This window comes from Heterocephalus glaber, unplaced genomic scaffold (genome assembly GCF_053883595.1).
Source record: "Heterocephalus glaber isolate CG9 unplaced genomic scaffold, H.glaber_assembly_v1.0 deba00001472, whole genome shotgun sequence".
Lineage (NCBI taxonomy): Eukaryota > Metazoa > Chordata > Mammalia > Rodentia > Bathyergidae > Heterocephalus > Heterocephalus glaber.
The window spans coordinates 23,836,773-23,861,008 of record NW_028258315.1 but is presented as its reverse complement, the minus strand read 5'-3'; the positions used below and the strand labels follow the sequence as shown (position 1 = coordinate 23,861,008).

Here is a 24,236-nt window from a genome sequence, read left to right as displayed (position 1 = left end):
AATAAATTATGGTGGTACATTCATACAATAGAATACCATGTGGCCACCGAAAATGATTTCTGTCACCATTAGAATTGCATTTATGACACTGTACCAAATATAAAAGGCTACTAATCTGTAAGGACAGTACAATTACCTGAATGTAAAATTGTATGTGAAGGCACAGAATGCCTGAAAATTCACTAAATTATTAACACTGCTGTCATCTCTGGGATTTCAGGTGATTTTTACTTTGTATATACTTGCTAAAATATTTCACACACACAACAAAGAATTTCACTTTTTATAGTCAGCAAAAAAGCAACAAAGTTGATTTTAAATATATAAGAAAGTATCCACTGTCTGTATTTTATTCTTCATGAAGGATGCAAGTGCTATTCAGTAACAAGTGGTCTTGCAGGACTTTGTATTAACCAACAGGTCTTTTTCCAACCTCTATCTCAGTTCAACATGAATTCAAAATAACCACAAGTACATAAAAGTGATACACAAGAATCTCTCTGTAGTATTAAAGGAAGACAGGGACATAAACACCTAAAATCCAAAACATTTTGTCCATCATTAACTTAATTTTCGGAGAGAGTCTGGTATACGCAAAGTTATGATTGAGTTGTACATCAAATCCCTATGGGTATAGCAGTTGTGCTCTTGGAAGAAAACAGACCAATTATTTATAGAAATTCAGACACGGAGTTTTTAAGGCATCCTTGAAAGGCAGACTAAAAATAAGGACAACTTTTTACATGTAAAACTTCTCTGGTATAGCTGTGCTTTGAAATTACCTTAAGAAAACACAGGTCTTGGATTACAATACCCCACTGCTAAATTTCATGGATTGTTTTTAACTCTTTTTTGCAGTCAGTACACCTAGAGCAGATCTCTTTTACTGGAGTATCCTGCAACTCCATTCTAAATATTTCTCTTAGTCTTTTCAACCAAAGGTCCTTTCAAGGATGGCTGGGTGCCTAGTGTCAGATTCCCCATCTAGGTACTGTAAGTAGAGCTCCTATCATCTTTCCCATGCTCAAAATCAAGTACAGTAACAAAAGATAGCTTTTTTACCCCCAGAAGTAGACTTCTTTTGTGCCCTCTAAGGAGAAATCAACCAGCCATTTTTCTATCTATCATATTAAGGACATTTAGAGATTTACCACAAAAAATGAAATCAAATTTCACTTAAACTTGTTGTATAAAACATATAAACAAAGCTTGAACAGATAGTATTCAATTTTTACATGTACACCAGCACAGAAAGTCCATAATGCCCACACACACCTTTGTAAAACACAAGTAGCTGTGTCCTGAAGTGCTATCCTTTTTCAACAATTTCACTTTCAAAATAACAAAACCACAGACCTTCAGTTGTTCATCCACAACTCTTGTAACTTCTCCTGCCATCGATTCCAGGGTCTCCTGAATGGGATTGGATAACAAGCCACTGGCTCCTGCCCAAGACACACCACCAACATGGTACAGATTTGGTAACAACTGTTAAGAAAAATAAAAAATAATTGTAATATAAAACACTTTAGTAAAAAATGGGAAAAATTGTTCTATCATTTCCCTACTGGAACTAACATCTCAGTAAGTACCAAATCACTGTGGAGTTAATGAAAGTTAGTAATAGTTCTGTACTATTATTAGAGATAATCTATTTGTGGTCAAAGACTCTGTGTAGACCCATAAAATGAGGTCCAGACTTTTAAAGGCTTTATTTTCATCCAGTGAACCTCAGTAACTCTGAGAAACACTATATGGGGTTAGGAGACTTCCACCTGACCATTCTATCACTCAGCAGTATTGAAATCACACAGACAGTGTATCACCCTTGTGTGGCTTCTGTTCTTATCTGAACCATGACAGCTGAGTTTTTACTCACACTTTGGTCACCAAAAGTGTAGGGTTCTGCCACATACGGCAATTCTCCAGTTCTTTGCAGATACCAAGTGAGTGTCTTACAATTCAATTTTGACACTGCCTGTCGTTAGTGTCATATCCCACGAAGTTAGAGCTCAGTCTCACAAAACTGCCCCCAATTCAGATGCCAGTCACAGGTCCCAGGTCATTAATGGCACTTTCAGACAAGCCATATAAATGACAGGGATCCCCACAGCCTAATGATCGGGTTCAAGAATTCGCCAGTGATTCAAAGAACTCAAACAAGTACTTTATACGCTACTGGTGGTTTATTATAAAGAGCAGAACTCAGAAACAGGTGAACAGTGCATGATTCCCCAACCTGGAAGCTAAATATCACTCTGTGGAGCATTTATGGAAGTTCCACGACACAGGCATAGTTGATCACATCACTGGCCAAAGGTGCCTGAGCCCAAACTCAACCCTGTCCCCTTGCAGGAGACTTGGGGAGGAGTCTGCTTCCTCTAGAAGACCATCATGAGTCATCTTGTTAGGATAAACTCTGGTGCAGTAAAAGCGGCTTATGATTGATCACAAAGATGTTCCTGGCACCTCTATCATTTACAAAATTCCAGGGCTATGAGCTGTGAGGACCCAACGACAAGGACTAAATATATATTTCTTACTATACCACAAAAGTGTCTGATTAATCCTTAAGGCCTCTCACATTCATGATGTTCAATGATGATGTGATCCTAGTACCAGAACCAGGACCAGATGCCAGGTGTTCTGATTCTTGGTTAGTCCTTTCCTACTAAGTCACACTTTGAAGGCCAAATTCTAATGTGAGAGAAGCTTTCCTTTAGACAGGACAGAAGGAGTTTCATGTTATTGGCGTGGAGAATAATTTTAAATGAGTTGTTACTCATTGAAACTATGCAACAGCTGTTCAGGGCCCAATTCTACCCTTTGTAAGTCATGCTGGCCTTCTGCTTTGTATTCTACATTTAAAAAAATTTTAATTGGTAATAAGCACAGGTTTGGAAAGGAGACAAAAACTAATTCAGGTCGTCATGCCACCTGTCAATAATCTTGGAATTTGGTAGAGAGGTAAAGAAAGTTGACAGTTTCGAAAATTTACATGAAAAACTCTTTAATACATGAGACTCACACACAGGTTGATGTGAAACTCACTGTTTTAGAGTTCTTCGCATCACGCATGAGCCGTTCTGCTGATTTTAAATCTTCCTGGATAGCATCTCCCCCACAATTTCGCAAGGAGTTGAGATGATCTTGTACTTTCACACATATTCTGTCAATCATCTGCTCCAAAACAGAAAAGCATTCAAGATAGCCCAGGTGATGTTCAGATAGAAGGAAACAGAGAAGAATGGTAAAAATTTCAGAAAATTGAATGCATGAGTCTGAAAGCTTCTTTATGGAATCTTAGAGAATACAGCTTATAGCCAATTATTAATTTAAGGATTCATGCAAGAAATGCCTGGCAACATTAACTCCAGAGGAAAGATTGAAAGCATTTTGGTCCCTTTCTTGCCTTAAAAAAATGCAGCATGTAGAGCAAAAGTGAGCCCTTCTTGATGATTTGAAATCTTGCACCTACTCAGGCACATTTTGCGTAACTTTCCTTCATTAACTTGTATTGTATGTTCTGCGGGTGTGAGACACAGGGCTAGGTACTCAGGGGACAAACGTGAAATGTGCAATGTGAAAACTGCTGAGATGAAGACAAAATGCTGGTGGCTGATCAGTCTCAGCACTACAGAAGTCAGAAGAGTCTGTGCAAATGGACAGTTTTTAAATAAACAGAATAGCACCAAGTATTGTTCTATATAAATGAAGAGACATCAAAACACAGAAGGAAGTGGAGGTCTTATTATATCAACACAGGTAATAATAATAACATCTACTCTATTTCCCCCCAAAATAAGACTTAACTGGAAAATAAGCCCTAGCATGTTTTGAGGACATTTGTAGTATAAGCCCTATCCCCAAAATAAAATGCAGTTAAGATTATCAGGCAGACAGATGTATTTAGTACATCCACTGCAACAAAAGGCAGATGTACTGAATTACAAATATTAATTTATAATTAAAAACCATTATTGACATTAAAACTTAAAATACATGATAATAATAAGTTATAAATAAGTATTTGTAAATACCCAAGTGGGTACTTTTGGATGAGAGGTAAATGCCTACAGAAACAGATGAATTTGGGACTCACTGCTGAATGACCAATCGGAGTCCAGACACAACGCATGAATAAGGTGCACACTTGATAATGAGCGAATGTGGCGGTGTCTACGAATCATCATAATTCAATATGTTGTGTATTGTAACCATGCACTACGAGCAGATTACACGGATAAGAAGTGCTCATTTAAGGACAATTCTATTGGTAGACATGAGCGACTGAAGCCAACATTTCTACTGGAAATGAAGTCTCAAAAAATTCAGGCTAGAACTCAGGGATTGGAGAGTTATGACGATGTTCCAGAACATGATATGACTGTATTTGAGTGAATGTCGATTTTTCTACATAAATGCAGATTTTTGTACATGAGTAAGTGAATAAATGTAATTATTGTACATAAATAAATGTAGGTTGTTATACATGAAAAAGTAAGACATCCCCTGAAAATAAGCCCTATTGCACCTTTTAGAACAAAAATTAACACTTGGTCTTATTTTGGGGAAATACAAAAGTTTCTTTTCCAATAAAGTCTTTTTCTTGGGATAACTGCATGAGGATAATTTCCAGGTGTCCCATGAGTTAAATATACACCCAAAGGAAGCAGTGGGTCATTAGGGTAGACAAAACCTACAACTGAATGTTAGACTGTGCTCTTCTCTATTTGTACCTTTACAGGGAAGCACAAACAAAGTAGTAGGATTTGAATATGGTTTGTGCCCACCAACATTCCTACTGAGGCTCACGTCCTCATGTGGCAGGGTGGGAAGCTGGGGACTGGATCATGACAGTGATTAGGTCCTGCAGGCTGATCCCTCCTGAACCAATGCCTTTCTTGGGAGCCAGTTCTCCCATGTCCCAGAAATGGGTGAGTTACTGTGAGAGCAGGCTGTTACAAACAGAGGCTGGCCCTGGGTATGTCTGCCCCCCACCCAGCCACTGACTCTTTCTCTTTCCACCTTGAGCTCTCAGCTCTCAGCAGGCAGCGCAAAGCTCTCGCCTGGTTTCTTACTCTTCGTCCTCCCAGCCTCCAGAAACAGGAACCAAACTGAACTTATTTTTGTTGGTACTGGGGATTGAACTCGGGTCCTTGCGCTTGCGCAGCAGGCAGCAAAACCACTGAGCTAAATCCCCGGCTCTACTTCTTTTTTTTTTTTGGTACTGGGGACTTTCCAATTGCAAGGCAGGCAGTGGCACCATTGAGCTAAATCCCCAGCCCTGAACTTCTATTCTTAATAATTCATCATCTTAAGTATTCTGTTACAGTAACAAGAAATGGACTAAGCAAATAAAGAGCAAATTAATCTAAAGAAAAAGAAAATCAAGTGTGGCTTAAAATTTTTCTCCAATATTTTCCTGCAAGGTATGGTACACACTTGCCTAATTCTCCCATCTCACATTATCTCTCCAGCGAAATTTTACGACTGCACGATGCTCTGCATAGAGCTGACTGCACATTTAAAAAAATCTGAACTGATACAAATCCTAATTCTTCTATTATATTGATCTGTGATTCTAAAGCAAAAATGATCATCCCTAATTCATATCTTACTAAGAATGAATCCTAAATTCAACAGATAAATAAAGCATATACTAAGAAAGAATCTGCTGGCTGTCTGGGGCCACAGAAGGCTGACTCCAGAGGGAGACATGGTGCTGTAAAATAATGACCTTTAACAGCCATGACGGACCTGAGCAGCTTCTGAAGATAGTGCCATTCAGCGCTGACCAAGGAGAGTGGTGTAAATGAACTCAACCAAAAGGGTCGTAGAACATTTTCAAATCATATCCGAAAGAAACATAAAAAACTTAGTTTTTCAATTCAAATAAGATAAAATCACACATATCTCAAGACTCTTGTGAGCGTGTGCTTAGTGAAGTTTCACACAAGTAAATGGATCACCTTCAGATGTCAGACCTAGGGGTCAGCAAAGGCACACTATTATTAATTTTAGATGACACAGAATAATTGTAAAGAATACAAAGTGAAAATCTGTGAACAGGAAATTAAAGAGTTTGACAATCAGTGTATAAATCATGTTCATACAGTACAGAAATGTGAAACAGAGAGGTCAGTGCAAGCTGGATGACTGGGACCTCCTGGGTGAGCCCATCAGCAGGCCTCAGAGTGAGGGATGCATTGGGGGCTTTTCAGCTAAACTTCCTGCTTTACCCAAGCCCTCAGTGTTCGACTTTTCCCAAGCAACACAGAAAAGTTACTGACTGCGTAATTTGAGAAACTCACCCCCTTCCAAGAAGATGTACATACTCTGTCCTTCTTGGACAGTCTTCTTTAAGTCTTTCTCTGTCTTCCTGTGTTCCCCTACAGGTCCCATGCCTTCCCCTTGAGAACACACTGAAAGTTGCAGTGTCTCCTATGACACAGTCTTGCATTCACTGGCACACAGCTATTTTCTCTCCCTTAATCTTTTCTTCAGTTGTCACAGTCCCTATTTCTCCCTGACACAAACACACCCGATCAGGACCCTTCTCTGATTTCTCTCTCCCATCTGGAACCTGTGAGGTATAGGCCCTCAATAAATGCATCCTAACACAGAAGGAAAGGACTGAGCATAAAGAATGATCAGCTTCCTTGCTGTAAAAAGTGTACCTCAATAAATGTGATACAAGTGAAGCTGGCTTCTTTGGCAACTATATCATACAACTAACTCACTTCTGCTGTTGATGGCTTAGGAGTCTTCAAATATACTGGATTTTGAGCCCAAGTGCAGGATTTAGAAATATTAGCAATAAATGCCGTCTCTGGCTGCTTACAACTTGTTAACAGCTGTTCTTAGTTCTAGTGAATAGGTTATTCCTGGAAAAATCTCTCTTGTTCTCATGTCTATTTCTTTATTTAAGAGAAATCTACTGAACACTTGGCACTGAAGAGATTCAGTCCTGAATAAGATACATTTTTCCTTGCCAGGAAGCAACATAAAATCATAGACACATCCACAATTAACAGTAGCAAAAGATATAAAATGCTACGTAATATAATACCCATGAGGATGTTAACATTTTATTCTCTTCACTGCTGAGTCAGTTTCCTTCAACAGTGCCTGTCATATGACAGAACAGTTTATTAAATGATAAGGAAATCACAGAAGTTCTAGATTTTAGCCAAGGGAAGAATCTTACCTAGTTGAGGTCAAAGACAGCTTTTTAGTTCTTTCTTGAAAGATTTTTACAGTTTAAGAAAAGAGTATTTTGTTCACCTGAGATGGAGTCCAGCTAGATTGCCCAGGCTGCCCAAAAACTGCCGGGTTAGAGCAATCCTCACACCTCAGCCTCCTAAAAGCTAGAACCATGGGTGCACGCCACCATGCCTGGATATAAGAGGGAATTTTAAGCAAAAGAAGAAACACAAGAGATCTGGCACTCCTGTTATATCCTGGTCAGGAACAGGGCACCTCACAGTGGAGGAGCAGAAGGGATGCTTCATGCAGGCAGGATGGGGTGGGCTTTGCCCTCAAAGTAGGTTTGGGGTCCCTCACCTTGCAACACTACTCAGTGTAGCCCTGAGGGACACAAAGGGTCTGTACTGTGGAGAGCATAGACGGGCAGAAGAAAAGCCATTCCTTGTAGTTCTTGTAAAACAAGAGGCAGAAGGAGGTGGTCAAACCTAAGCAAGGAACCTGGCAGGTGACAAGCAGTGAAGAGAAGGCTGCGAGGGCCACAGTTGAGTCAGCAGCAGCCCAACAGCCACAGAGACAGCACGAGAGGAGCTCGGCCAGGATACTGCTCAGCAGCTAGGGCACAGGGAAAATTGGCCAGGCAGGGGTGCAAGAGAGTGAGTCCTGGCTTTGTGTATCTGCTACCTTGGAAGACTCGGCCCTGGGGACACCAGAAAGGAAGTGGAAGGATGGGGCTTCCAGGACAGAATTAGGAACTAGGAGTGAGACCAGGCATCACCCCCAGTAGGAGTTAAAACAGAAGCCAATTAGACCAAGTATAAAAATGGGGGAAACACTAAATGGATGTTTAAGAGATGAAAGGAGAGAGAGATGGATAGAAAAGATGTGCAAGACACAAGGATGGAAGAGAGATTTTGGGAATGACTCCGTCCAGGAATGGAGAAGTGAATTTTGAGGAAGACAAGGTGGTCAACAATGATGGGAACTGTAATGATAAAAATAACAGCAAAAAACATTTGCATTCGCCAGCAAGGCGTCAAAGCCTTCAAGTGCACTCTCAGGCAATCCTTGTGGCCCCTTTGCAGCAGGCACTCCCTTCACTCACATTATACAGATGAAGAAAGTGAGGCTTAAAGAAGTTAGGAAATAACTAACTTAAATTCACACAGACAGGGAAGAGCAGAGCCTGATTTTAAACGTGGGCCATCTAAACTGAGAGTCAACATTCTCAACTCTATTAATGAAGAAAGAAAAAGGGCAGCTGGACTTGGTGACAAGGAGGTCATTAAAACATCTCAGTAGACAGATGGAGACAGAGGCCCAGTCTCACAAGGTTACAAAGTAAGGGGCAGCAAAGATATCCTGAGCTCAAGTATTAAAATCTGCTCATAAAAGAACATCTTAACTAAATATCTGTTTATTGGGGAAGGGGTTGGGACAGGGTCTCATTACGTAGTTCAAGCTGGTCTTAAATGCACTATGCAGCCCAAGATGGCCTCGAATTTATGGAGATCCTTCTGGCTCAGCCTCCTAAGTGCTGGGATTACAGGTGTTCACCACCAAGCCCAGCTTTTTTCTTTTTTTTTAGGGGTCTGAAAGTTAAAAAGAGGAACCTGACAAAAGACAGCCAAGTTTGAGGAAAACAGCCAAGTTCACTCACTCCCCTGGGACACCCATGGCTTCGCCTTGACAGCAGCACAGGTGAGGGGCTACCATGAGACATTCTGGGCTGCAAAGCCTACACTATTTACTACATGACTTTTTGGGAAAAAGGTTCCTGAGTCTTGATTATGGAGGTTTGTGAGGTAAAAAGGCAGAGGATGAACACAAGAGTCAGATATAAATCTTTCCTAATCAAAGCCAACAGGCAAGAACAAATATATGAATAGGTATGAGACTTTGATGTTTTATTCAAACACATTTTAATTTTTTTAGTGTTCCTTGAGACCAATGACTGGCTATGGGGTTGGCACAAGCACTGGAAAGAGAGGGTCTATTCTTTCTGTATTCACATTTCGGGAAACATCAAAGCCACTGAAATGATGAAAGGTTGCAAATAGCTACTCATAAAATCCTAAGAACTCCTCAAAGTGAAAAGGTGGTCATATACCTACCTAATGACTCAGATAATTCTGAACGATGTCACCTACTCAGAATTAAACATCCCCACACCTCTCCTCTGTACAATTTCCTTTCAATTGAGAAGATGAAACTGATTTCTAAGAATGAGCATTAAAGATTGCTGCAGTACTTTTTTTTTTTTTTTTTTTGATTGGCAAAATTCCCTCTGAATGAGGAAAAACTTAGAAAGACTGCAAAAGAAAGAAGTCTGCATTTTGGTCGCTTAAAAAGGAAAACAAGGCAAAGGCCCAATGTAAGATTTTAGCACTCCCTTTGCTTTTAATGTTAAACACTAAAACCAGGATGTAACAGTAAGCCAGGAAGTACTAGACTAAGATTAGCCCTTAGCTGAAAATTCTAAACATTCTTTAATGCACTGTTAGGTCAAAATGCTGCTCTCCTTCTCAAAATTTCAGCAACTTCATTAATAATTTATGGATATTTTATTCTCAACACATATTCCTTTACTTTTTCTATTTTAAATAATACATGTTGGCAGTAAAACATTCAAACAATACTGAGAAGTTCAAGAGAATAAAACTCAATCATATCATGAAGGGCAGTGCTGGTGAACCTATGGGAGAGGGCTGTTTGTATCACTGAAAACTCTAGAAGGTTCATCATCACTGACCTAGGATAACCATTATTCATGTTTTCATGACCATTTTACAAGTAAGTCTCTAGGCCTATCTGTGCAGTCATTGTCCCTATAAGTGTATCTAACTAGAATATTAAACATATTTTTATTATAGGTATTTTTTATTCTCTCAATATGAAAACAAAAAATGATATCTGCAAACAAAAAAAATAATGCAAAGTACACAAAATGGTCTAAAAGGAGAAAAAAATTCACTAGCAGTTAATCATTTCCCCCAATCTGCAGGGATAAACACTTTATTTCACTTTTCTAGTGGCTTCCATCTTAATTTGTAATCATAGATTTACTGTTATATTCTTGACTTACGAATTATAGAAAATAGCAGCTGATTCCATGAAACATAAACTAGAAATTTAGCATATTCCTGCTACAAGGCAATTTTCTTCCTCTTCAACTCCTAACTTCAGTTTCATTCCTCTTACAGTATGAAGATTTCAGTATTTACATTCTATAATACAACAACAATTAAGTTTCTCCTCCATGTCTAAGTTGATAGTGAAATGCTAAATGCTCTGAAAGTCAGTAACAAAATTATACTTATGGACCCCAAGGGGAAAAGACATACAACTCTGTGACTCTTAACCCTATACCTCAAAGTAGATTGTCTCAAAGGAGCAATTTTTAAAAATGTTCTTTCAAAATAAATAAATTAAAATATTCTTTCAACTGTTTCAACTTCCATTTGTTACAGTTTCCTATTTACACTCACTATTGTACACTTTGTTTTTCTTTGTTAAACTGAAGAACTTCCTGAAGTAACTTTTTTTCAGGTAGGGAAAGTGGGGGAAAATGTTCTGAGGCCATGTCTGGAAAACACTTTTATTCTGTCCTCACATCTAAGTAATACAATAGTTGGGTAGAGAATTCTTGGTTTAAAATAAATCTCTTTCTGAAATTTGATGACAGTACCTTGCTTACTTCCAGTAAGTAGGACAGATGCTAAAAGATGGTTCTACTATTGTGGTAAGAATAAAGCTTGGTGGTAGAACGCTTGCCTAGCATGCACAAGGCCCTGGGTTCAATTGCCAGGACTGGGAAAAAACAAACAAACAAACAAACAAAACATAACCTGTTAAAATTCTCTGGAACTCTACGTTTTTTGTGGGGTTTTTTTTGTACCAGGGATTGAACTTAGGACCTTTGCGATTGTGAGGCAGGTGCTCTGCCTCTGAGCTAAATCCCCGGACCTCTACATGTTCTTTTAAGAGTTTTCACATTTTACAAAATATATCTAGGTGTCGATCTTCTGTCCTCATTTTGTTCAATTTCAATCAAATTAACTCCAAGACTCAAGAAATGGAATTCTCTTATATTCTGCCCTATGATAATTCTCATTTTTCATTTTGAAGCCCCTATTATTATAGGCAGCTAAGTTAGATAGAAATTAATATATAGTCAAAGAAGGATCGGGCCCTCAAGAAAATCAGCACAAAAATATAAAGACATCAGAAATCTCGCTGGTGGTGCATCTGAAGAAGGCCAGGCCTCAAGATGAAGATGCAGTGGCCAGGCCTGCATGCCTCCCTAAGGGATAGTGACTCGGAATTCTACTGTGGTTAGCACAATCTACCCGGTCCACAAAGTCAAGGTAGGCATCAGTCACCCAGGTGGGTGACCAGAGCATCTGGACCCATCCCTTCCCATGTTCTTTGTTCTTTTATGTACCCTTGCCACATGACCTGCTTCCCTATTAGATAAATATCAGCTAAGGGGCTGTACTTGTTATCCTATAGGTCAATGGCAGTTTGACCCATGTTGTACCCACACTATGACTTTGCTATATAAATTACTCCTGACAAAGGGCCTTGGTAGCCAACCCATTCCAGATCCCTCCCAGAAATCCAGGAGCTATTTTTCTCTCCCTATTTCCAATAAAACTCTCCTAACTTCTTCCTTTGGTTCATAATTTCATTCATCGATATTATAGGAACTCAGCATATTTGACATCTCAAAGGTTGGGAATTATATTTCTCCTGTATCAACTACTAGAAGGGCATCGGTCACTTTGATTCTATTTGCCAGTTTATCTTGCTTTGCTCTCATGTATTTTTATCTTTTCACTACATGTTATAAAGATTTTTTTCTACTTTTTCTTCCAGAAGAACAGCTTAGTTTGTGTCTGAGCAGTTTAATTCTGTATAAGTGATATTTTAATTGCTAAGCATTACTTCTAATTTTCTGATTACTCTTTTCATAGTAGCTTATTCTTATTAGATGGATGTAATATTTTCTCAAGTCCCAATGAACTTAACTAATTACAGCCTTCTGCTGTCTGGTGAATTATCAGACCTCAGTTCTTTCATTCATCTTGCTCCTTCTTTGATACACTATTTGTTTCCCTCTCATGTTTATGACCTTTGGTTTTTGTTAATTTTTTGAGCCAGGTGTGGAGGATGAGGCAGAAGGATTGCAAGTTGCAGCCCAGCTTGGGCAATTTAGCAACTTAGTGAGACCCTGTTTCAAAATAAAAGATTAAAAAAACAAAAGGCTGAGGATGTAGCTCAGTGCAAAGGCCCTAGGTTCAATCCCCAGTACCACACACAAAAAACAAAACAAAACAGTATTATTAGAATCCTTTGTTTACTCCAGAAAGCTGGTGAGAGAAAAAAGAGAAATGAGGTGAGAAAGAAACACTCTTCAGTTTCTCTTTGGCACTTAAGTGCTAATGAGTATTCAACAAACCCTTCTGGGTTCATAAGAATCTGGATATTTGCACCCCAGCAGGTGATTGCAAATGACCAGGGAGTTCTGAACAGAATGCCCCCAAAGAAGCAAATCAGGTCACCCAGACTTCACTATCTATCTTCAGGACTCCCTCGATTTGTCTGTCACCACACAGCTTCCTGGCAATATGAAAAGGCACTAAGTCAGCAACTGTGACAATCGCACATTTGTCATCGTGATTGGCCTCTTTATTCCTTCCTCTTCCCACAAACTCTACTAACACTGGTTGCCATTCTCAGACACCACTTCTTGCTTGTCAGTGGAACAGTCTCCTTTGCTCTTAGAAGGTGCTGTTAAGGGCAGACAGAGGGCTGGGATGCAGTTGGGTGGCACAGCTCTTGCCTGGGTTGCATGAGGATCTGTAAAGGGTGGGGGGGGCAGCAGGTGCCCCCTTACCTGCTGGGTGGTGCTGGTGACAATGCCCTGCTGGAGGCGGTAGGCCTGCTCCTGAAGGTATTTTCTAGTCTCATGATTCCGCAGCAGATAGTTTTCTATCTGGAAATTAAGCACACGTATCTCTCAAGAACACATTCGACTCTGCAGAGAATAAAGTTATAAGTGAACCAGTCAGTTTCTGGACTTAAAACCAGAGCACTGATATGCACATCCTGCCAGTGCCTCAACCCCACAGTACAGACGGAATGGGGACACCATCTGCCATCGGGATCTATTAGGGGGTGTCTTTAGTTGGAAAATTAATTTTTGGGTACTTGGAGCAATTTCTGTGTGACTCAGAAGTTGACAAAGATAAGCAAGTGTTTAGTTGCCTGTGGGGTTAGAGACTTTTTATCACTTGTCAGCTTACAACCTCAATCATTCTCTCATGAATTTTTAAGTGCCAAACAGTTCAGAGTTAAATGAATATCCCCAAGGAGTACAGATGTCATTCACTTAGAAAATTCTTAAGGGGGTGGAGAGGGAGACAAAACTACAAAAACTGAAACTTGGAAGGATATAGGCTGGTAAAACTCAAAAATACAGTGCCAGCTCGGTTCACAAACTTGATTCTCTCCCTGATTCTGGTCGCAAATGGAGTTGGATGAGAACCGAATCAAATTCAATGGTTAGGTTCAATTTTTTTCTTTTTTTTTGGTATCAGGGATGGAACTTGAGACCTTGCATTTGTGAGGCAGGCGGCAGAACCACTGAGCTAAATCCCTGGCCCAAGGTTAGGTTCAATATTGACCTTATGGGGAAATCTGATTCGGTTATTATCCAGTTCAGTTTGCAACCAGAATTGTGGAGAGAACTGAGTTCATGAACCGAGGTACCATTGTACTATGTATACTGATTTTAACAATCTGTCAGGTTTTCATCTCAAAATAGAACTGATTTTAGTAAATTATAGAATATAAAATGGATTTCCACAGAAAATGAGAAACCTTGAAGCCTTCTGACAATTTGCATGTTTATAGATATCCTATGAAAGCGAGATGTACAAATAATAACAAGAGTGAAAGAAAGCATCTAAGAACAGGAAGTAGATACACACTGAACCAAAAATGCAGAGCTAACATTTTAGAATGATGGCGCCTAGAAAGATGCTCTGTTAAAGAATGACTGGAAGCAGGGCCGGGGATTTAGATCAGTGGCGCCGCGTCTGTCTCGCAAGCACAAGGTCCTCAGCTCAATCCCTAGGACCAAAACAAATCCCCCAAAACAAACAATGATTCGACGCAAATAAATGGAGTCAACTATTTTTCTTATGGCTTTTGCTTTTAAAACCACTGCTTAACCATTTGCCTTTTAATTTGTCACTGCAAGTCCCCAGTTAAGAACTTCTAATAACTGTGAAGCCTGCAGTATTATTAATTTTCATTTTCCATATGCTAAAATGACTACTACTTAATAGCAATTAGGAACAATTAAAATACAGACTGTAATTACCATCATCCCTGGAAATAGCAAAGCAGAGCAAAACGTACCTTCCTAAATATAAATGAGGGAATTACAAAAATGCAAAGATCCCTGAAATAAAACATCATTAAACTGACACATTACTGCCTTGACTTTACATCATGTTAACTTTCTCTTGCTGCTTTCAAAGAAGTCATCATTGGCCAAGGTGACATTGCCGTTAATGTGAAATATTTTGCCAGAAAGATTCTGAAACGTTGCGGGCACACACGACAAATCAGTCAGTCCTGGGTCCTTCAGCTTGGCCTCTGGTCCCATTACATTGGGCCTCTTTGGGCACTGGTGGGGACCGGGTCCAAGCACCACTGCTGCAACCAGGGGGCCCATGTCATCCCAGACCTCTCCCCAGCCCACACACCAGGCTTCAGACTAAGCCCGGAAGCAGTTTTTGTTGTTGCTATTTGTTTAAAATAATACTCAAAGCTTGTTTTTACAAACAAGTTTAAGAGAAAGAAGAATAACAATTTTCAAGTGTCTTCAATATCAACCATGTATCCAGCACCACTGAAATAACGCACATGTTGGATGAACATGATACATTTCTTTCCATTCATCACCGTTCCAGGCCAAGGATAGAAAGCCCATCTCCTGGAGACCAAGAATGAGGGCCTGGCTAAGGTCAGATGGGAAGGCAAGGACCCAGACAGTCATCATGTTCGCCAGACCATGGGAGCTGGCATGAGCTGGGAGACTGACTACAGCCGGTCAGACATGGACAGTCTCCCTGCCTAAAATAGTGGCAGCTCAAGAAGCAAAAAGCTTGCATTTAGTAAAGGAATCATGCATTTTTAAAAAGTACAAAGACTAGCATGAAATCTACTCTTATTATTAGTAAAATTATTTATTCCAATGGACACAGATCTAGGTATAAAATGAAAACTTGCATGTGTAAGACCCCAGTAAAGTGCGATAAGAAAAACCAATAAATATGAGCTATAAAGTCATTAATTCTCATTTTAAAAACTATAAATTTCTCAATATGTTTATAGTCTCCTGCCCTAGCCCACATTTTCTATGTCTTTTCGAAGTTTCTGGCCTGTACTGCATGACTTCACATAGTTCGATGGGAATCTACGAGGCGTATGACATTTTTTAATTCATTTAATTGTTCTGGTTTCTTCTTTTTTCTTCCCCTCTGATTACCTTCTAGTTTTAAGTAAGCATTTTTCTAGCACATTGGTCTCACAGGTTTAGCATCCCTAATCTGAAAAACTCTCACATCTAAAAATGTTTCAGTGCTGGCACGTCATGGTGATAGGTGGAAAGTTCCACCCTGACCTCAGGTGACAGGCTGCAGTCAAAACACAAATGCACCAGAAAACTGAAGAGAACACCTTCAGGCTACATGTTCAAAGCACACAGGAAACATAAATGAATTTTGTATTTGGACTTGGGTACCATCCCCAACATATTTCATTATGTATATGCAAATATCCCCAAATTTAGAAATGTATAACTTGAAATATTTCTGGTCCAAACATTCCAGATAAGGGGTACTCAACTTATACATCTTCATAAATTTATTTTTAAGAGTTCATCCTAGTGTTTGAAATATACATTTATAATCAATCCAAGTGTACTTTTAAACAATACTACCCCTTTCGTGGGTGGTGCATTAGCCCTACAACAGTGTACCGTGGGCTCCTCCCATCCCCTGGTCACATGCTGTTATCATCTAGTAGAGAGCTGTTACTATTACTTGGAATAAACAGTTATCTTTTAGACCAGCTTGAAAAAGAAAACTAGGATCTTACTTCACTTTCACTTATTCCCCCTCCAACCCTCTTCCTTTATTTACATAGATCTGAACTTCTAACCTGTATCATTTTTCTTCTCCCTGAAGAACTTTTTAAAATATTTCTTGCAAGGTATCTGGTGGCAACACATTCCTTCAGTTTTTGTTTATCTTAGAAAATCTTTCCTCCTCACTTTTGAAGGATAATTTCACTGGATAAAGAATTTTAGGCTGCTGGCTTTTTTCTGTCGACACTTTATAATGGTTTTACTACACTCCCTTCTTACTTACATGGTTTCCCACAAAAAAGTGCAATGTGATTCTTATCCTTGCTTCTCAGTATATTAGGTGCTTTCTCCCTCTAGCTTCTTCTAAGATTTTCTCTTTATCTTTGCTTTTCTGCCATTTCAATATAATATCCTCAGTGTAATTATCTCTGTACTTTCTGGATCTATAGTTTAATATTTATCATTTATTTTGGGAAATTGTCAACCACTGTAACTTCAGGAAAAAATGAAGTGGAGAAAAATCAAGTAATTTTTTGATGGTTACAAAGCCAGAAAGTGTTTTGTTTTGAAGTAAGATCTTTAGACTCTAAATCCTGAATAATTCCTTTTGTCATACCCTCCCTCTCCTAACCTTACTCTTTTTTATTCAACAAGTGCCTATGAAGTAGTTAAGCATGCACAGCAGGCACTGTACTAGCTGCTGGAAATAAAATACAAAGGTTCTACCTTGAAGGAGCTCACAGTCTATTAGGACAAAGAAACACAGAGGCAGAAACTTATATACATACAATGTGTATGTGTAAGTGGCATATGGACTCCTGAGAAAATCGTCCACCCAGGGGAGCCAAGTAGCCCTGAGACATCTTCTTGATGACCTGATATTGGGTTTCAGTTTCACACCCCCCCACACACACACGGACGCACGCACGGCAGTATGGAAAGTATGAGTACTGCCTCCAGGGGGTCAGTGACACTTAAACTCTGCAATCAGGAAAGCTAGTACTAGCAGGCTGCTAGATCCTACCTCAGGTTCCCAGTTTAAGAATTTGCATTTCTCACAAGTTCCCTGATAGGAGGAGATGGGTACAGTGGGAGATGGAGAGGAGCCAATTCCTGGATAGGATTTCCTGCTTTTCTTACCCTGAAAGCAACTAAGGAGGGATGGACGAGGGTTTTAGCTTGTTCAAATTTGTAATATAATAGCTATTTTTTTTTCCTTACTGTAACATGGAGAAGAGACAAGAGGAGGCAAATGTCATGAGAGATAATGGGCTTGAAGGAAGACACCTATACTAAGAAAGGAGAAGGAGAGCTAGTGGAGATACTTTGCTACAGAATTGGCCAACTTGCTGACTAACCGGTTAGTGGACAGCCCCTCAACTCCCCTACCTGCCACCCACTACTGCCACCCCCTCAGCGGCAGTAGCCAAGTTAGTTAGTGGTTGTATTTGCAGCCACTCCCCATCACTTGCTTCACTGCCTGAACACTTGAGCTCCAACTCTTGTTGGATTAGCAGCACAATCCCTACTGTGAACTGTGCATGCACAGGATCTAGGTTGTGCACTCCTAATGAGAGTTTAATGTAAGAATGTACAGGTACAAATTTCCGATGATGAGTGATATATTTATATATGCCTAAAATGTACCAATAAATGTTTTGCTATTAAAAGTTATTTCTTTCTCCAAACAAACAAACAGAAATAAAGTGCACAATAAATGTAATGCACTTGAATCATCCCCAAACAATCCCCAAGTCCTCCTGTCCATGGGAAAACTGTCTTCCATAAAACTGGTTCCTGGTGCCAAAATGGTTGGGGACCACTGGGCTAAGGGAGATGTGGGAAAGAAAGAGGCTTTGGAGACAAGATGGTGGATGATACCCATCAAGGACAGAGAAACAAAAGGTGAGGAAAGATTCCAAGACATCCCAAATAACACCATAATAAAGGTGGAGAAAGATTCTTTGGACGGGAAACACTTAAGAATATCTAAAATGAAAGAAAAGCAGCCATAAAAATCAAAGATGAAGACAAGATAAAGCAAGAGAAGGACTCAGAAGGCAGGTGTCCAGGACAGGGCAGAAATGATGGGGTCAAAGGCACGGGGGGATGGTTAGGCTTTGCAGAGTTCCATGGTTTGAATTTGAAATGTTCCCCAAAATTCATGTGATAAAGGCTTGATTGTCAATCCATGGGCTTTTGGAGGAGAGTATGGACCAGGAGGGCTCTAACTTCATCAAGTAGATTCATCCACTGATGAGATCATAATCTAGTGGCATTACTAAGAAATGACCCAAACGGAAATGGATTCTAGTTGAAGAGAGTGGATCAATGGACCATGACCTAGGGGATTACATCTAACCACTGGCTTCTTCTCTGACTCTCTCTCTCTCTGCGCTCTCCGGCTGCCACAAGATAAGCAGTTTACCATTCTACCATGATTTTCTGCCTCATCTCAGGCCCTCAGGACTGGAACTAGTTGACCTTGGACTGAAGCCTCTGAAACCACGAACCAAAATACTCTTTTCTCCTCTAAACTATTTTCTCAGGTATTTGGTTATGGCAACAAAAACTTGACTAACACAGAATGAGGAGAGGTATCCATCATCCTCCAATGTTGCCGAGAAGAAGGAGAAAACCGGGATCGATTTAGAAACATTTGTGGATGGTGAAACAAAAGCTCAGTAATATTCTAAATTTCCTGATGAAAAAGGGATGCAGGGTTCTATCTGTGGAGGGTGAGGAGAAGGTTGTGCAAAGTTCCATTTAGTTCCCCACAGTCTCTGAGGATAATCAGGAAGTGATCTATGCTCAGGATCTGACAGGCTTAATGTAAGAATATTACTTTATTCCACCAAAATTTTATGACAAATGTTTAGTCTTTGTTGTTTCATTCCTCCCCAACTTATGCATTATGCTTATCCTGAGTACAAGAATAGAGAAAAAAAAAAACACCTTTGTAAAATAACAAAGTACCTTTCATATGTTCAAAATGACAATGAATACCACTCAGTGAATTTAATATAATTAAGCTGTTGAAACTTTGATACCTTTTGCAAAGCCTCTTCCGTTTTTTCAGGGTTTGTTTTCAGGGCTTGAGAAGCATCATACATGGGAATTGGCATAAATCTCAACGTGTAGTTCCTAGAAGGAGAAGATAATATAATTATAAGATAACATAATATGACCCTAACTCAGAACTTTAGAAAAAAATCTCAAATGGTAGTTAGAAGAGTAGCTCAGAAAACACTGAGTCGCCAGACCATTGTAAGCTCCCAGATCACAGCTCAGCCCTCTCTGGAACCCACATGCACAGTACCCAGGCAGCCTTGTTCTTTGCCAACGTCTCACAAAACACAGTTTTGTTGGTTTGCTTTTAGTTCAAAATTACAGCGAGGACAAACTCTTCAAATTAAAACCAAAAAGATGAACTCAGAGAAAGAGAACTTAAAAAAAAAAAAAAGTACAGCATCAACTTGAGCAGGGTTTGTGACCAGCAGATCTGAACGTGCCCAGAACAGCAATTACATGTGACAGCCAGACCCAAATGGGTCAAGAGGAAAAAACAAAAACAAAACGTGTGCTCACAAGGCACAGTCATTAGCATCCACAAAAACAGCCTGTTTGGTCTTTGGCTCCCCATCTCGGCCTTTTGGCTAAGCTCAAGGGTAGTCTTTGGCTCCTTTAAATAAACAAGTCCACAACAAGGGCCTGTAAAGAGAATAAGTCACTGGGGAAGGGTGTTCTGCTGGTTCACCACACTGATCTCACTGGGACTTTTCAGTCTGTGTTCAAGGTCGGCCCAACTCCACTAGGCTCTACAAACTGAACAAAGTGGCTGTGCCTGTTGCTATGCCCATGTATTATCTCATTGCCATCACAAGGTGATTACACATAAGGGTCCAAGGGTGAGGCACTTGCTCTGAGAAAAAAACACACAGGGCTCCGAGTCTGGTCACTACCCTCTGATCCTGACCCTTCTACAAATGGACATGGGCCCCGACACTCCCCTATAATAGCAAACCCTGCCACTGGATGTCTTTTCACTCCCACCCCAAAATGCACCTGTCAACTTCTACAGCCTGGCACTCAAGAGGTGTTGTCTTTTGGGGCACTTAGTAGCATTTGAGGTGTTATCCTACTGCACTGAATCACATCCAATGCTACCTTGTTTTCGGTCTCTAAACAACGAGCAGCAGTTATAGATGTTCAGGAACATTTAGATAATTTCTACTAGAAGAATGAACAACTAGTTCCAAAAATAAGGTACTGACAATGAAGAAATAACCAAGGAAAAAAACCAATTATCTTAATAATAGTAACTTACATAAATAATTATCTCATGGAAAAAGTACTCACCCAGTCCAACTCAGAGGGTACCATAATGTAAAAGTGTAAGGTACAGAGAAGGCTATCATTTCTACAACTCTAATTTTTATCTTAGCTTTGTTTCAGCAAAACTGTTTGTCCTAAGAGGAGCCAGCCAAGTGAAACTAGGAGACAATATGTCTTTCGTATAGCCTTGATTTCCCTTTCTCCTATCCAATTTTTATCATGTTACAGACCAGCAGATTTAAACCAAATGTGACTATGAAATATTGGCATCTTGTCCCACAGTGCACACAACAGGCTGTGGTCCAGAGGCCTTGTGGTCCATCTGGAAACACCGGGCACTGGATGAGCTTGCTGCCAGCTTCTCTTCAACACCAGCCTGGACTGCAGCCCACAGCCACCTCAGGGTGCCAACTCTGACCTCTGGACCCACATGCAGCTACACAGAAGTAACTGTACCTCCCTACTCAGCAGCTCTGTGGTGCTGCAAGAGTAATTCTACGTGGCTCTGCAGTCACAGAGGCCCTGAGAAGAGGTGGCTATAGTGATTCCATGGTGTAAATTGCCTCATCCACCTTCTGTGACGGCGTCAGGTCAGCGCAAAAGGCCAAAGGACTCAGCAACTCTGCCCTTCTGGCTGAAGTAGAACCATGAGATTTAGGATCAGAAGGCCTTAGAGAACATTTACTCTTATCCTCTCACATAATGAAAAAAAAAAGCATTTATTAAAGAGGTCAAGACCATAGGCTTGTTGGTGGCAGAGTCAGAGGCTGATTGGAGAGCTCCTAATTCTGGTCTAAAGCTGTGTCCACCACGCCACACGGGGCACAAGAGCTCCTCCTAGGAGAACTCATATACAGGCGGAATCCAGGGAATTGTACAAGAATGAACACTTCTTCCCTTTTCCCAAGCAAAGGGCTTCTGTTCTGTGTCTCCCTTTTTTCCCAGCAACGTTTTATAGCGTCTCCATTTCAATGCTAACAATCTGCTTGGATAATTTCTCACTTTAGAATGCACGGAAGCTGATGATACCAAGATGACATGGTTCTCATCAGGGTCAGTCGAGCTGGAGCCAGGAAGTAAAAAGGCAGAGGGTTCACATCTGCCTGTGTGAGACAAGTATGTTCTAAGGACTTTCAAAGGCTACAAGAGATCCCTTCTCACTCCATACACATCCATTCTTTGCAGGAGTGCACAGATTTTGTGTAAGAAAGTTTATCATTCTCTAAGTCGCTGACAATTCAGTCAAGATGCTCTGGGCAGAACACATGCCCAGAGAGAAGGTACTAATCCAAATGAGCTGATATCAACTCCTGCCTTACAACCCCAAGACCAATGGACTTTGTATCCGTGATCCAAGTAGCTTCAGGGAATTTCTCCCTTTTGTCTTGCAAATGTCCCCTTGGCATGTATATTCTCACTGCAGTGCTATTCTATTCTAGGTAAGTATAATTATTCTTTAGAGTAATTTCTTTCTTACTATTATTTAGGTTTACATAACAAGTATGATGATTAAAAATCCCGGGCCAGGGATTTAGCTCAGTGGTTCTGCCGCCTGCCTCACAACAGAAGGTCCCGAGTTCGATCCCCGGTACCAAAAAAAAAGGGGGGAGAGGATGATTAAAAATCCCAAGAAAAAAAAGATTTCTAGTATTATTATTTTACTTAGTTAATTGAAAAAGTACATTTGACAACAAATAATAATCACAAGCTTTAGTAATGGAAGTAACAAGTATTTTATGGTAATGGGAAAAGTTAGTCTGGGGCTTATCATTGATCAAGTTCCCCTTTATTTGCTGGACCTTGTTATTTAGCACTGGATTCAAACTTGTTACAATGGCCAAAAAAGGGAAGAAATAAAGCAACCATCATGTGTCCCCTCACCTGATTTCATTTAGTCCCAAGGCTGTGTGATGGCGTTGGTAGATCAGGCATTTCTGCCCTCATTTTACACATGAGAGGACCCAGGCCAAAAGAAAGTTGATGTCTTCCGAGGCCCCCTGTCTCATTAGCAGTAGTGTAAACTTGCACCTCAATCCCCAGTTTACTGTTGGCTTCAGTTATCCCACAGGTAATACTGACACCACTGGCTCTTCTGTATTCAGACCATTAAAACTTACTTTTCCATGGCAACAGCTATATCTTGAAAGCCTTGTGCAGTAATGTTGTTCTTGTCCCATATCACAGTCCTGTTTAAAAAAACAAGCCATATACATGATCAGACACTTGGGAGTGAAGGAAAGAATTCTCTCATTGGATAAAAACTAACACTGTGGCATTACGTGAGCAAGGAATAATGTTCATCTTAGTTTTAGACAAAATAAAGATGGGCATTTCTCCCAAATTATATTTGCTTTGTTTGGTGATGTGGCATGAAGGTTGGGCCTCACACATGCTAAGCACATGCTCTACCACTGACCTACACCCCAGCCCCAACACATGAACTCATTTACCCCTCGAATAGTGTAGGAAAATTGCACCTAAAAGCAAAAGCATTTACATTAACTTATCATTATAATACTGGGCATTTTGTAAGCCAGAAAACTCTACATCCCTCACTAGTACTCTAAATTCTGTGTCTAAAGCTGAAGCTATTTAGGGAAGACATTGAACAGCTCTATGCCTAACATACACAAGTTTAAGTATTGAGGCTTTCTCCATTCTAAAAACCTAGAGAAGATCTTGCCATATTTTCTCATGTTTTCATCATTTCCTTACCCTGGAGTCATCAGCAATCCTGGAATTTCTCTCTCTGATGCCAAGACCTCAGTTACTACAAATAGAGCTTATGTAACTTACTAAACACAAAACTTACTTTAGAAGAAATTTACAGATGTTACCTTCAGAATGTGTGTGATTCAGAGGTATTCTAGAATTCATCAGTTCACCTTGACACCAAAAACACTTTTCATTTATCTGCATGATCCCAGCTACAAGACTTACTGCTTTTCCATTCTAATCTCAATGACCTTCTTCACATACACACTGACTTTCAAAGACCTTGCTGTGCTTTTTGGCTTTTGGCTCCAGTTTAGACAGAAGGATCAAATTCTGTTGTAGGCCAGACAGTAAGAAAATCAAACAGGAGGGAAGAATTGAGGAGCAGTGTGCACAGGCTCTTCCTTTACTAGATGGATGGACTTGGTGACACCTCAGTCTCTCTGAATGATGGCAGCAGGGTGCTGCACTATAGTCCTTTAAAATCCATGCTTAGGAAACACTGTGGATGAAACCCGTGAACAGAAGTGTAAATGTGCCTTGGAACCTGCAAACCTCTGTACCCCGTATGCTTTAAGTCTTTAAGTTATAGGAGTGGGAAGTGAAATAAGACCCAAAACTAAGTATGATCATGCGTGAAATAAGGAATTTTGGTCAATGATGAACCACAGATTTTATTGCCTACAGATGTAATAGCCAGCTTAGGTTGTGCAAGTGCATGGTGTGCTTGATGTCTGCAGAACTATGAAATCATTGCATGATGCAGCCCAGAACTCATCCTGTTGTTCAGTGATGGGAAAAATCCTTCAGGTCAACC

General features: G+C 40.1%; 1 protein-coding gene across 13 annotated transcripts in view; it reads right to left on the bottom strand.

Moving 5' to 3' along the window:
• The window catches only part of Carmil1 (capping protein regulator and myosin 1 linker 1), a 305,246-nt gene that overhangs the window by 66,578 nt on the left and 214,432 nt on the right, over nt 1–24,236 (bottom strand). For all 13 annotated transcript variants that reach the window (XR_015439361.1, XR_015439362.1, XR_015439363.1 and 10 more), the window contains 5 exons: nt 22,822–22,890; nt 19,420–19,513; nt 13,106–13,204; nt 3,052–3,180; nt 1,357–1,488 (listed from right to left, as the gene is read on the bottom strand). Coding sequence is in view for 10 of the 13 variants with exons in the window: in XM_087181828.1 (XP_087037954.1) it covers nt 1,357–1,488; nt 3,052–3,180; nt 13,106–13,204; nt 19,420–19,513; nt 22,822–22,890 (523 nt within the window). In the remaining 3 variants the exon portion in view is untranslated. The remainder of the gene's footprint in view (nt 1–1,356; nt 1,489–3,051; nt 3,181–13,105; nt 13,205–19,419; nt 19,514–22,821; nt 22,891–24,236) is intronic.